The sequence below is a fragment of the Nuphar pumila genome, chromosome 11 (genome assembly GCF_984573655.1).
Source record: "Nuphar pumila chromosome 11, dmNupPumi1.hap1.1, whole genome shotgun sequence".
NCBI lineage: Eukaryota > Viridiplantae > Streptophyta > Magnoliopsida > Nymphaeales > Nymphaeaceae > Nuphar > Nuphar pumila.
Genome location: NC_143259.1, coordinates 104,395,747 through 104,411,325, shown reverse-complemented (window position 1 = coordinate 104,411,325; position 15,579 = coordinate 104,395,747). Strand labels below are relative to the sequence as shown.

The 15,579-nt window shown below is 35.9% G+C and overlaps 1 protein-coding gene across 2 annotated transcripts in view; it reads left to right on the top strand.

Moving 5' to 3' along the window:
- Positions 1-15,579, top strand: part of HVT1 (helicase in vascular tissue and tapetum) — a 71,320-nt gene that overhangs the window by 47,671 nt on the left and 8,070 nt on the right. For both annotated transcript variants that reach the window (XM_089979963.1, XM_089979964.1), the window contains one exon: positions 14,157-14,318. In XM_089979963.1, coding sequence (XP_089836089.1) covers positions 14,157-14,318 — 162 coding nt within the window. The remainder of the gene's footprint in view (positions 1-14,156; positions 14,319-15,579) is intronic.

Sequence of the window (15,579 nt, the reverse complement as noted above, 5' to 3'; positions counted from 1 at the left end):
CAACATCTGATGAATATGACCTTGATTGTAACTTTGATGATGATCCAAGAATTATTGATCTTAATGTTGAAAATGAAGAAGTTCATAGAGATACTAGTATTCAATATTCCAGGCGACAAGAGTCTAATACTCCATGTGCACTTGAGAAATATTCTAACATTCCAACTAGACAATCATCCCGAATCTCGAGGCCTCCAGAAAAGTTTGTATCATACGAGTCTTTCTCACCCACATATAGGGCAGTTATTGCATTAATTCACTCATATGAAGAACCATCCACATATTTTCAAGCAAAAAATGATATCAAATGGATAGAAGCCATGAAAGTTGAATTAGATGCACTTGAAAAGGCTTCTACATGGAATATTCAAGATCTTCCTCCAGGGAAGAAAACTATAGGATGTCGATGGGTTTATAAAATTAAAACCAAGAGTGATGGTACTCTTGAAAGATATAAAGCCCGTTTAGTAGCCAAAGGTTATGCCCAAGAATATGGGATTGATTATGAAGAAACCTTTGCTCCGGTGGCTCGTATGACTACTGTCCGAACCTTAATTGCCTTAGCTTCTATCAAAAAATGGTCTATTTTTCAAATGGATGTCAAAAATGCTTTTTTAAATGGAAAGCTAGTTGAAGAAGTATATATGGAACCCCCTCCTGGTTTAAGTATTCCTAAGGGTAAAGTCCTTCGCTTAGAAAAAGCTCTTTATGGACTTAAACAAGCACCAAAAGCTTGGTATGATAGGTTTAGTCGTGTTATGATTGATATTGGTTTTCAATTCTGTTTAACTGACACTGCTTTGTTTATTAAGAATTCTGATGCAGGGATCATTGTGCTTCTTCTCTATGTGGATGATATGATCATCACCGGAAGCGATAAACAGGGAGTTAAAACAATCAAAACACTTCTTAAATCTCATTTTGAAATGACTGATTTGGGCTTGTTGAGATATTTTTTAGGCATTGAAGTTGCTTATTCTCCTAGAGGATATTTATTATCTCAGACTAAATTTGCTTTTGATATTGTTTTCAGGTCTGGTATTACTGATGATAAGAAAGTTGACACTCCAGAAGTTGTTAATGTTAAAATGAAGATTGATGATGGAGAACTTCTTGCAGACCCTACTCCTTACAGACAGCTTGTCGGGGCACTTTCCTATCTATCCATTACCAGACCAGATATAGCACATGCTGTTCATACAGCAAGTCAATTTCAACATGCTCCTACTTCTGTTCATATGGGAGCAGTCATGCGTATTATCAGATACATCAAGTCCTCTCTTTCACGAGGACTTTTCTTATCTTCCTCCTCTTCTCTTGATTTAATTGCATATACTGATGCTGATTGGGGAGGTGATCCCAATAACAGACACTCAACCACTGGCTTTTGTGTCTTTTTAGGGGAATCATTAATCTCGTGGAGGTGTAAAAAGCAGCAGAAGGTATCTCTCTCATCCACCGAAGCTGAATACAGAGCCATGGCAACCACGACCATGGAAGTAGTTTGGCTCCGACGACTGCTTGCTGACATGGGAGTTGAAGCAACAAAGGCTTCACAAATGTGTTGTGACAACAAAAGTGCGATCTACATTGCCAGTAACAGAACATTCCACGAACGCACCAAACACATCGAAATGGATTGTCACTACGTCAGAGAGGAATATCTACACGGGATAATTGATCTGCCATATGTCACTTCAGAATATCAGTTAGCAGACCTCTTTACAAAGCCTCTCGCTGCTCCCCGATTTCACTTTCTCTTAGACAAACTTTCGCTCATTGTACCGTAAGTTTGAGGGGGAGTGTTAAAATGTAAAACTGTATATATATGTATATATAATAATATTATATTATTATATATATATATATATATATATATATATAAATACATTTTTAATTTCTTTCTTTTCTGTATTTTTTTTCCTTTATTTTTATTTTTTGTCTTTATGTCATCTAGTTCAGTTTGAACTAGAATGACTGTTGCTAGTCAAGTCCTGTCCAGACTTGACTAGCAATAGAGCTGTTGGACTGACACAGTCCAACAGCTCTTAATAGAGCTGTTGGACTGACACATTCCAACAACTCTAAATAGAGCTGTTGGACTGTGCCAAACAGCTCTATTGAGTCCTCTTTCAGCTATGTATATAAAGGGGTGCAGCCCCTCTTGTATTTTACTCCAATGCTTCTTAAGCAATTGGTTTTTCATATCAATAAAGAATACATTTTTATTTTTATTTTGTTTCCAGTTATACCCTTTTTAAGGGTTATGCTTTAGTGTCATTCTTGACACTTGCTCTTGTTAATCAAAGCTCGTGTTTCGAAGATCCCCATTTCATTTCAGGCGTGATTGCAAGATGGCTTCAAGACTTCTTCTTCCTGCTCTTAGCTTGCGTCTTGGACGTTTTGGGTTTGTAACGGATTTTCTTTGGGATATCCGAATCTTGTGAGTTTTGGTTCTTTTAGCTAACGTGCCCAAAGTTGTCAGCTTGCCTTATGATTTAACAAAAGAATAGCCTTTCGCTGATTTCATAAACAAACTCTGAAGGAAAGATTTTTCCTAGTCTCTTGCCTGTTTTCTGAAAGGTTCACAAGTTTGAAATTTTGGGGTGTTACATCTAGACCTTCAAAAATGTATCATGACAACAAAAGTGCTATCTACATTGCCAACAATCACACATTTCATGAGCGCACCATGCAGATTGAGATAGATTGCCATTATGTACGAAATGAATATTTGAAAGGAGTTATTGAACTATCATATGTTACCTAGTTGCTGACTTCTTCACCAAAGCCTTTGCTATACCTTGTTTCATCTTTGTACTTAACAAACTTTCAATGTATACACCGAAAGTTTGAGGCGGGGTGTTAAAGTATGTGTATATATATTCTTAAATATAAAGAATATATATAATGCCCAATAGGAGCATTTTGGTTATTTCAATTCATGTAACTAGGTAAGTCCAATAGGGGCAGGTTAGTTAGGTATATTTTTATTTTTTTAACAATGTAATTAGGTTAGTTTTGAGGGACTATATGGGAACTATCCATAGAGTCGTTGGGATTGCTCCCAACCACTATAAATATAGCCATTGGGAGCTCCCAACGACTCTATGTGAGCTCCCAAGGTTCCTTGTCTCTTGAGTTTTTGTGTATAAATAGGGACACATTGTCCCTGTTCAAAGTATGCTTTTAGCTAAGCATATTATCAATAAATTCCATTATTTTTTATGTTTGTTGCAAGCCCTTGTTGGCTTTTTATGTTGTCCCTAGTGGACTTGTTATTGTGTATGTTGAATTATGCCTTTGTATGCCCTTAGTTGTCTTGTATTCATTTCATTACATAACCAACCATTGATGTAAAAATCAACATCAAACAAAAACTATCATGTATTGCAATCAAGAATTTCCAATCAAGCTCTCTAGTATTAAGTGTCATGGATTTAGAATGTATTCTTGTATTTGTGAAAAAACAAAATTAAAAAAAACTATTGGTTCACAAAGTGCCTCATGGCTTTATTAGGCCCCAGTTAGCTCCTGCTTGGTAGGACTTTGGAAAAAAAACCCATAAATATAATGCCCTAAAATTTTAACCCAATTTTTTGAGATTTTTTTTTTGTAACGGAAACAACCATTTCATTGGGTTAAGCATTCAGGCGCATTACAGGAGTGTTCAAGCAACAACATTGATTTTATTCTAAATAAATAATGACATCAGAGTTTCTAAATAACAGGAATAATAATAAATTGAAATTTAATCTGAGATTGTCTCGAGAACACAATAAATCAACATCTCGATCGAAGCCTCATCCCGCAGCCACTCATGATATTTTATTCTTTACCTGAAAAATGATAAATTGATTGAAATTAGACTACAACTGTCCAAGTAGGTAATTATTATGATTTTTGCAGAAGTACTGTGTAACAAGTATGTAATGTGTTTGATTAACTATTTGCAGTAAAGCATGGTACTAAGCATGGCACTAAGAAATAATTAACATGACTGCATAGCACAAATTCTAAATCACAAAACATAACAGGAATTAACATCTAATCAAATAAGTAACACTGGCTTAAATACTTAATCACATGTTTAATTTTCTAATCACAAGTAAACAAGTTCAAGTATAAAGCTCCCAATGTTTTATTCGATCTCACAATTATAAGTCTCTAACTAGCATATGTGAACAAAAGAAAGCTCAAATAAAACTCACATAGAGAAAATATTTCATGTTAATCTAAATAACCATATGCCAAAAGTAACCATTAACAAGTTAAAGTGTAAACCTGACGATCGCTTATTCAACTGCTGGACCCAAGATGTTTTTATTTAATGTTTTTCTTGAATTATCTCGTGGATACACACGGGCCAAGACAATCATTTTAGAAGAGAACATTCAGGGGTTTATTATGCATTGGTGTTTTATTAACCCGAATATTCTAACTGAAACTGTAAATCTTAAGGGAGCGGTCAATGACTGAGAGAACCTCTCAAATGCCCAAAACCAAAACAGGATGCATCTCTAACTTCTGCAGAAGAACAAAAAGCTACAACCTAGGACACATTGGTAGTCTGAGTCCCCTAACTCCGAGGACTGAGGACCAACGGGCCATTTTCGCTCGAAACAAGAAACACGTCCCCGAAGTTTTGTACCATCTACCCTCTCCAAGGTAAGCCCGAATCTGAGTGGATTGATGTTTTCATTTATTTAAATTTTCTAAAGTACAAGTACATGGGCGTTTCCCCAAAATTTACTACCATAGTAGTAGATCCCCACCCTTTGTGATCTTACAAGGGTATACAAGCCAAATTTTTTGTCTATTTGATTGCACTGACCCACTCAGAGTGCTCCAGTACCTTTAAACCAGTCAAACACGGATGCCCCGTTACCTTTAAACCAGTTAGGCTCACAAAAATTAAATTTAAGTTTTTCACCAGTGTTATTGACATTGAGTGCAAGCTCATCAACCCAAGTACCCGCATCAGGTACCCAAACCATATTGCCCATTAGGCAAGATTTTCCAAACTCACCCTCTAAGTGCTCCGGTGCCTTTAAATCAGTCGAGCACGGATGCCTCGGTACCTTTAAACCAGTCAAGCTCGATTACCAGATCATCATTTATTATCATATATATATATATATATATATATATATATATTTTCAATAGCAACTGCCACAACCTACCATTAGGTTTTAAACTTGCAACGTCCAAACACTGGGTGACGAGCATTGACAACTCTTGCCAAATAAACAAAGACCCGTTTGTTTCCTTTAGAGAGTATGCAGTGTAATCTCAAAGATTTGGTAATACAACTATATGCCTTCCCACAACACATTCACATTTGAACATTCCACAAGGTACACAACTTAGTTGACATTTGATAATTTCAGAAAATATGTGGTTTATTAGGCATTTGCACTTCAGAAAAATATGCAACTTGACATGCATTTGAACAATAGAGAATAAGCATCTTAATAGCCATTTGAACCTTCCAGATGATATACACTTAATGGGCATGTGAACATTTTAAGAAATATGCATTTAAATCTTGCTTGAATATGCGGCTATTTATGCATCAAGTAACAACTGAGGATACAATTACATAGGTATTCATTCAGCAATTAAATGTGCTACTAAATATGAAATTGATCATCATTTGAACGTGTGATTATTTATGCATCTGCTAAATACAAAATTGAACATCACTGAATTTGCACTAAATAGTCATTGAGCATCAATTTATTATGCAGCTTAGTGTGAGATTGTGTAAGAAAGTGAAAAATACGCTACAACAAATGTCTCTCAACAAGTTCTCACAAATACATCATAAGAACCACAAAGGTTCACAAAGAGAACTTAAGAATACACACAACCCGAAACGGGTATAAAAATGAAAAATAAACAATTTTATTGATTTGAGATAAAAACCCAAAACAAGAGTAAGTATTTACAAGGGGAATAGCCCCATATTTATAGAGAGGTAGAGAAAAGCCTTAAGAGAGCTGTTGGACTCTCCAACGGCTCTAATAGAGTTGTTGGGGAGTCCAACAACTCTTTTTGGATTTACCTTTTTGACTTGGTCAAAAAGGTACCTTTTTGACTAGTCAAAAAGGTAAAGGCCAAATCAGTCCAATGATGGACTGGTTTGGCTAATTCTAGTTGTATTTTAACTAGAATTAATTAAACGAAAAATCCTAACTAGAAAGGAGATAAAACATTACATGTCTATGAGATTACATATGAGATATTATATGAGATTACATATTTTAACACTCCCCCTCAAACTTACGGTTGGATAACCGAAAGTTTGCCTAAGAGAAAGTGAAACCTAGGAGCAACGAGAGGCTTGGTGAAGAAATCGGTCAGCTGATATTCTGAAGCAACATAGGGAAGATTGATGGTGCCACGCAAAAATTCCTCTCGAACATAATGGCAATCCATTTCTATATGCTTGGTGCGTTCATGAAATGTCCGATTGCTTGCAATATAGATAGAGCTCTTGTTGTCACAACACAGATTTGATGCTTTTGGACTTTCAACTCCCATATCGGAAAGTAGACGTCGAAGCTAGACTAATTCCATAGTAGTTGTAGCCATTGCCCTATATTCAGCTTCAGTTGATGAGAGAGAGCTTTTGTTGCTTCTTACATCGCCAAGACACCAAGGATTCTCCTAAAAAGACACAAAAACCTGTAGTTGAGTGACAGTCATTTGGATCACCACCTCAATCTGCATCAGTATAAGCAAACAATTCTAAGTTAGAGGAAGCAGATGAAAATAATCCTCGAGAAATAAAATTTTTGATATATCTAATAATACGCAAAACTGCTCTCATATAAACAGAAGTTGGAGCATGTTGAAATTGACTGGCTGTATGGACCGCATGTGTAATGTCAGGTCTTGTGATAGATAAATACGATAGAGCCCCAACAAGTTGCCTACACGGAGTCGGATTCTCGAGTGGCTCTCCATCATCAATCTTCATTTTGACATTCACAATCTCAGGAGTATCAACATGTCTTTCATCTGAAATACCTGACCTGACAACAATATCTAATGCAAACTTAGATTGAGTTAGCAAGTAACCTCTAGGTGAGTAGGCAACTTCTATACCAAGAAAATATTTCAAAAAACCCAAATCACTCATTTCAAAATGTGTTTTGAGAAATTTTTTAATATCATAAACTCCCTGTTTATCACTTCCAGTGATGATCATGTCGTCAACATAGAGTAGAAGGATGATAATACCTGCATCAGAATTCTTAACAAACAAAGTTGTGTCAGTAAGACAAAATCGAAAACCAAAATCAAACATAACCTTACTAAACTTATCATACCAAGCTTTTGGAGCTTGCTTGAGACCATATAAAGCCTTGTTTAGGCGAAGTGTTTTCCCTTTAGGTATATTCATTCCTGGTGGTGGGTCCATGTATACTTCTTCAGCTAAAGTTCCATTTAAAAAAACATTTTTAACATCCATTTGAAAGATATGCCATCCCTTTATTGATGCAAGAGCTATTAGGATTCTAACAGTGGTCATTCTAGCTACTGGGGCAAAGGTCTCTTCATAGTTTATTCCATATTCTTGAGAATAGCCTTTTGCCACCAACCGGGCCTTTAATCTTTCAAGAGTGCCATCACTCTTGGTTTTCACCTTGTACACCCAGCGACAACCAATAGGTTTCTTGTTGTTTGGAGGATGGTCTTGAATGGTCCAAGTATTTGCTTTTTCTAAGGCTTCTAATTCGACTTTCATAGCCTTGACCCATTCTGGTTGATCCTTGGCTATATCATAACTGGGAGGTTCTTCATAGGAATGAATTAGAGCAATAAAGGCTTGATGTTTTGGTGAAAAAGACTGATATGACACAAACTTTGCAGGAACCCTCGAGATCCTAGTGGATTTTCTAGATGAAGAGGCAGATTCATGTTCCCTTGTGTATTTATCCAGGGCACACTGTCTTTCTAAATTTCCTTGTCTAGAGTATTGAATACAATCTTGACTATTTCTATGAGGATCAGAATCAATCACATCCATCTGATCATCTAGATCAATTTCTCTTTCACTATCCTTTGGAACTAGATCCAACAAGAAGGAATACTCATATATTTCAGTAGAATTTTTGTTTTCAAAAAAACTTTCATTTTCTAGAAAGGATACATTCCTTGAAACGTATAACTTGTTGTTTTTAGGGTCAAAACATCTGTATCCTTTTTTATTATTTGCATATCCTAAAAAAGTACAGGGTATAGCACGGGAAGAGAATTTATCATTCTTATCTGTAAAAACAAAGCACTTGCACCCAAACACCCTCAGTCTAGAATAATCAGGTTTTTGTTTATAAAGCTTTTCAGTAGGAGAAATATTCTTTATTGAGGATGAGGGCATCCTATTAATAAGATACACAACAGTTAAAATAGCTTCGGCCCAAAAAACTTTAGGAACTTGATGTGTGATAAGTAGTGTTCTAGTTGTTTCTATAATGTGTTTGCGTTTTCTCTCAGCTAACCCATTTTGTTGAGGGGTATAGGGACAAGATTTTTGGTGTAAAATTCCATGTGAGTTCAAATATTCTTTAAATTCGGTTGATAAAAATTCTCCCCTTGAATCAGTGTGAAATATTGAAATATCATTCTTAAATTGATTTTTGACCATATTATGAAATATTTGAAAAAAAGAGAACACTTCAAATTTGTGTTTGAGAAAGTAAATCCAGGTATATCGTGTAAAGTCATCCACGAAAATTACATAGTATAAAAACCCACCTTTTGACGTAACTGGTGCAGGACCCCAAACACCAGAGTGAATTAATTCAAGTGGTCGAGTGGAGACAAAAGTTCTTTCTTGAAATGCTAGTCGTTTTATTTTTCCAAGAATACATTTTTCACAAGTGAAAGTTTCAAAATTACAATTTTTTTCCATGTTTGGAAAGTACTGAAGCTTGGATATACAAGGGTGACCAAATCTTTGGTGTAAAAGATCCAAGCCTACTTTTTGAACATTGCAGCATAATGTTTTCTTGGGTAATTCCAAAAAATCCATGTAATATAAGCCTCATTCTCTATGGCCTTCCCCAATCAGCTTCCCTGACTGGTGATCCTGTACTTGACAATCATGAGAAGAGAAGGAAACATTACACCCATGATCAGTTAATTGAGAAACAGATAAGAGATTTAGATTAAGTTTGGGGATATATCTAATCTTTGGAACACAAAATCCTTTTGAGTTTTGAGAGTTATTTTCGAAATTTCTTATTCTTTTTATCTCAAGGGATGTTTCATCCGCAGTAAAAACACTCGATCCACTTGAGTCATAACAATGCGCCAGTAATTTTAAATTTGGTGTCATGTGAAAAGAAGCACCAGAGTCAAGAAGCCATAGGGGTTTACCTGGATTAGAGGTGCCAACAGAAGAGATTGCAACTCCTGTTGAGGGAGAAGTTCCTTTAAGAAGAGGTTGTAGAGCCTCCACCAACTGAGATAGAGACATGTTTCCAATGGATGTCTCATTTGATTCTTTTGATTCAACAACAACTACCTTCTTCTCATAAGATTTTTTCAACTTTAGACAGTAAGTTTTAACATGTCCAGGTTCATGACAGTAATAACAAATAACTTTTCTCCTTTCAAAATCGCCTCCTTGCCTTTCATTGTTTATTCTCCCAATATGTGGAGGTTTGTATGTACGAATGTGATTACCTAGTCTAGATACAGCTAAAATTGTATCATCATTACTTTTGTCGACTCGTTTCTTGAGTCTATTTTCTTCCATACTTAGCTCTTCAATGGTATCTTCAATAGAGGGAACATTTCCCCGATGTAGAAGAGCGGACTTGGTTGATTCAAATTCGGGTCTCAACCCATTTATAAATTGAAAAAAATGCTCCGCATTTACTTGATTTTGGCGAAGCTCAATGTCTTGTGGACAATGCCACTTTGGTTCAAGAAGAGCCAACTCTTCCTATAGTTCGGATAAGCTATTGTAGTATTCTCTAATACTTCTCTCTCCTTGAACCATATTCCGAACCTTTTCTTGTAAGTTACATATATGAGCAATATCTTTAAGAGAATACATTCTCTTAAGATATTCCCACGCATCATTATCATGTTCAAATTTTGCGAGACTTGAACACTTCTTTATGTCTGCACTAGAAATTAGCCAAGACATGATCTTGGCGTGACCCATTCTCCATTCTTTCCATTCCTTTTCATATGTGGAGATGGCCTTAGTTTTTTCCACCTCCGAAAGAGGTACTTCTCTTCCACCTTCTTCTTTAGTGAGCGTTAGTTTAGGTTCCTTATCGGTTCCATCAACTAAGCCCCATAGACCCTTTCCCCAAATAAGATGCTTCATGATTGAAGCCCATGTTACATAGTTTGAATCGTTGAGTTTTATGAACTTAATGGTGACATTATCATTGTCATCCATTTTACAAGCTTGGGAATGAGAGGGGAAGAAGAAAAGCAAGTGGGAAGAGGAATATTTTAACCACAAAGATCGAAAATAAGTAGCCTTCTACGCCCTTCAAGGCTATACACGAGCACTCCTTCAAAGAGACTTCACTTTCTTGAAGAGTAGTTGCATGACACGCTTCCCAATACACGTCCACCGACCTTGCTCTGATACCATGTAAGAAAGTGAAAAATACGCTACAACAAATGTCTCTCAACAAGTTCTCACAAATACATCATAAGAACCACAAAGGTTCACAAAGAGAACTTAAGAATACACACAACCCGAAACGGGTATAAAAATGAAAAATAAACAATTTTATTGATTTGAGATAAAAACCCAAAACAAGAGTAAGTATTTACAAGGGGAATCGCCCCATATTTATAGAGAGGTAGAGAGAAGCCTTAAGAGAGCTGTTGGACTCTCCAACGGCTCTAATAGAGCTGTTGGGGAGTCCAACAGCTCTTTTTGGATTTACCTTTTTGACTTGGTCAAAAAGGTACCTTTTTGACTAGTCAAAAAGGTAAAGGCCAAATCAGTCCAATGATAGACTGGTTTGGCTAATTCTAGTTGTATTTTAACTAGAATTAATTAAACGAAAAATCCTAACTAGAAAGGAGATAAAACATTACATGTCTATGAGATTACATATGAGATATTATATGAGATTACATATTTTAACAGATTGAACATCAACTTACGAAGTTGTTAAATTGGCATTTTAACATAAGCAAATGTGCAGCTTAATCAACATTTGAACATTCCATAAAGTGTGCACTTTGAATATAAGAAATTATGCATTTTAACATGCACTTGAACCCAAGCAACTATGGAGCTCAATATGCATTTATCATCAGAGAAGGTGTAGTTTAAGAAATTATACAGTTTAAGAAAATGCAGACCATTCACATGGTAATAAACCCAATAGTACATATAGAAATCAAACTTTCACCCCGGTTACATTCGAGTTCACTCGTGGTAACTCAACCACAATTCAACATAAACATAACATACTGGTTATTACGATCACATTGGTATTTTTTTTCCGACCCATATTATCATCATACAAATCATCTATAAGTGGGTATCAAATTTTAAGAATACTTCTAAGAATACCCTTTTCAGGGCCGTTCTCAATAAAAATTGGCTGCTTATACAATGAATAAACATTTATCACAACCGATTCACAATTTTCAATATACCAATTGCCATGCTGTATAAATGGATTTGACGACATCTGTTTTTTTTTTCACAACAATTTGATAGACTCATCTCCTGGTACCATCAGTTTCACAAGGAGGATATATGTAAACAGAATGTTGTAAGATAAACCAAAAAAAAATTATTATCTTATACATTTAATCAGGAATTATGTGTGAAATGTAACACAGAACCCTTTCAAAAAACCATGGAATGGAATTTTTTTTTTCTTTATTTGGGTTTACGGTGAAACATTTCATGCTTGAAACAGGGTACATAAACAACAAGCACAGTGAATCCTACATAACTGGTTTAGCAGACATTACTTAACAGGAATGAAAAGATATAATTGAAAGAATCACTTTTGCTAGTGATGAACCAGACCCCCAACCAAAGATCAATCAAATAGATAAATGTTGTTTCATAACGGAGACCTTCGGATTTTTTTTTTTAGAGACTTACCTTATCCAGGCTAATAAGTCGAATATCCAACCACAAATTCAGATGATCAGTTAATATCCAGCGATTGAATAACATAATGATTCAAATCATTCAAAGCATAACACGATAAGCTAAATCAGAACGGGTATATAATATAGCAATACTCAAGTTCTACGCAGCAACAAAGAAGGCATGCTAAAAATGAATATCGAAATGGATCTGAATCGATATTTAGAAAAGAAAGTCCCAATCCTCATTAGCTACCTGAACAGTTTCCTGATGCTCCTATTAGGGTTAATGCACATACATGAGGGTATGTATTGTTCGCATACAGTTGAACAAAGGGAAAGCAAATTTGGAATCCTTAATCGATCTATAGCTCAGCCGCAACATACGGAAAAAGAATGCAATATGCCATTGCAAATCCTTGAACAAAGTACACAAAAAGATCATAAGACCCTACATTGAACCAAAAATCCCCAATTTTTCTGATATGAGTGTTACGACAAAACATTGCATACGTGAAACTGACACATATGCAAAAATCACAATGAATCCTACCTTATTCGCAACTTTTCCCCCCTATTGTCGAGTTCCCTGCCGCCATGCACTCTTCCTTAAGTCGTGCGACAGAGAGAGGAGGAACGAAAGAGTGGGGGGATTTAAAGAGGTGAAGGAGTGAGAGTTGGAGGAGAAAGGGGGAAACAGAGGAGATCGTGGGGGAGATGGGGAAGATCGTGAGTGGGAGAGGGGTCGGTTACCCCCCTTTCTCACCAGCGGCTGCTTGAAACTGCAGCCCCTGCCCCCCCCCCCCTTTCCTTTTTATTTCCAACGCAAACCCTAAAAAGGGTTTGCGTGTTTTTTTTATATCGTGAGTTCATTTTAACGCAAGTCATTTTTCATCGTTTTTTTTTCATGACTTCATTTTAACACACCAACGGTTGCGGGTTTGGTTCGATCGAACCCATGACCCGTGACCCACCACAGCAGGGTCTAGGTTTTGGGCATGTCCGGATCCATTTGAGGATCCAGACCCGTTTTTAAATGTTTAACTTATTAAATATTTAAGATTTGAATATGACCCAATTTAAAATTACTTGGATCCAATCTCATTATTATGGATTTCCCATAACTTATTATGGATCCAAGGTCCATTGTGCTTCATAAAACCCTTTACTAAATCCGGATCCAGGGATCCGAAGTTTTGATCGCACTCTAATTTGGAACCATGCATCCAGGTTAATATTGAAGTTCTGATGTCTAAGATCCAAATAAGGTAATTTGGATCTAGACCTTTTGGGCTACATTTTGGGATCCAAACCTTCGGTAGGTTGATATGGATCCAGAATAAACTACTATGGATCCTATATAAAGTTTTCCCTTTTACGATCCGATTATAAATTCGCAGATCCGCATAATAAGTTTTGGATCCAATATCAAATCTAATCATGATATCGAGGATCCAATATCAAGGATCCGAACCAAAAATTAAAATCTACTATTAGGTATTTTATCTGGATCCAATTATCGAAGATCCAAATAGTATTTTAAGGATCCGACATCGAAGATCCGAACAGGACATCCGAGATCCAATAAGGCATAAAATAAAACAATGAAAGTATCCTCGTAGCGGCTTCTAAATATGAAATTCAAGTTTACTTATTTGATAAAATTCACGGTTATTACAATAAAAGGGGTCGAAAACAGGAAATTGCTAGCTGTAGAGAGAAATAGATTGTTACACTGGGCATGGATATCCTTCTTCCTTCTCTTTATACCAACTATCTAGGGTTTGGTGAAACTTGTTTGGTTAATAGAGATATAGTATGAATAATGAGGTTCAAACTTCTTGAATACATCCTTGGAGGATTCTGTTAATTGCTTAACCATTTTTCCTGAAGCACTTTTGTCTAAACGTTTAGAGTGAAAAAATATTGTAATCAGTGATATGACTGTATTGTGAAAAAATAAATTTAGCATGGGTGCTTGTGTATGCATGCTCCAGTAACGTTTTATTTTTCTTATTGGCTGCTAAAGATTCATATTGTTCAATGTTGATTAGATTCGCTTAGAGTCCAAAGGCGGGAAGCACTCATCTATCATGTTTTGCACCAACGGGATTCTTTTAAGGCTGTTGATTGGCATGGGTTCTGGTACTTCAAAGAAAGAAGCAATCCTCGATTCTGATGAAGCCAAGGCCCATGAGATAACCCATATTATTGTGGTAATGACTTGTATCATTGTATATCTTTATCCATAGACCATGACAACATTATATTAACCATTATTTGTCTTGAGGTAAAAATGGTATTGAAAATCAGTTTCTTGGGAAGTTTATTTTTGTATCAAGCCACTTTTTGTCTTTGCAAATCGAATTCAAATTATCTTGCATTGATAGAAAGCAGCTTATGCCGTTTTTCCTTTTTTTTAAGTGGCACTGTCATCTGTTATTAATGATTTATTAATAAGTTCTTTGTTTTCTTGATATTTCTTACTGTTGCAGTAAATAGAACAATTTTTTAGCATGGGAGTTCAGTCAATCCGTATTGAAATGTTTTCAGTAATTGAAAAGAGGTGATCATATTGGAAAGGCAAATGCTTACGTTTTTTTTTAGAAAGAATGAAACTTATTGATGATACCAGAAATAAGGTGGAGTCAGCCAAAGAAACATATATAAATAAGATATTTGACAATGATCCACATTCCCTATATTGTATAAATCAATCCACGAGAGGGTCGCTGTCTGGTAATTTTAATCTTGCACACATAAGAAGGGCTCCTTGTATGGCGCAATGGATAAATGGATAACGATAGGCTGAGAGGACTGTTCCAAATATATCATTTCTCTCAAGCCTAGTAAACTACAATGCTGAAAGTAACCACCATTTCCAGGTTAATCTCCAATTCTTGCTTTTGTGGAGTGTGGAGCCTAGTAAGAGTTGGCAAACACAACACTCTTAAGGGACAATCCAATTAATGTCCATCCAGGCTGATCTCAATTTTTTTTTGGAAAAAAGTGCAATACCAAAACATGTGGGAAGTAGTTTCCTCCTTGGTGCGACAAAAGCACGTACTGGCCAAATGAAATCCTTTCTTCTTCAAGTTGGACTGAGTAATTTTATCCAAGGAAATCAATGAAGGAAAAATCATGGTTCTAGGAGATACACCAGAGCTCCATATAATATTGTTAAGGAAAGGTTTAACTCCGGCTGCACTAGAGAACAATAAAATGATGTTGAAGTGATCTTCCCATTTGTTGCAAATCCAATAAAAAGACTCATCCTCAGCAGATTGTTTCAAATGTCATATATCTTCCATTAGGTTAAGCCATTCAATTCCGAATCCTTAAAATGCCTTCTAAATTGAATTCACCAATTTTCTAGAGGCTGCTAGCAGTCATGTATCTTGGTGTCTTTATTTGCAACAATTGTCCTTACAGAAACACAGTTTATTGACAGAACGAGCTTAATGTCCAACATTGACC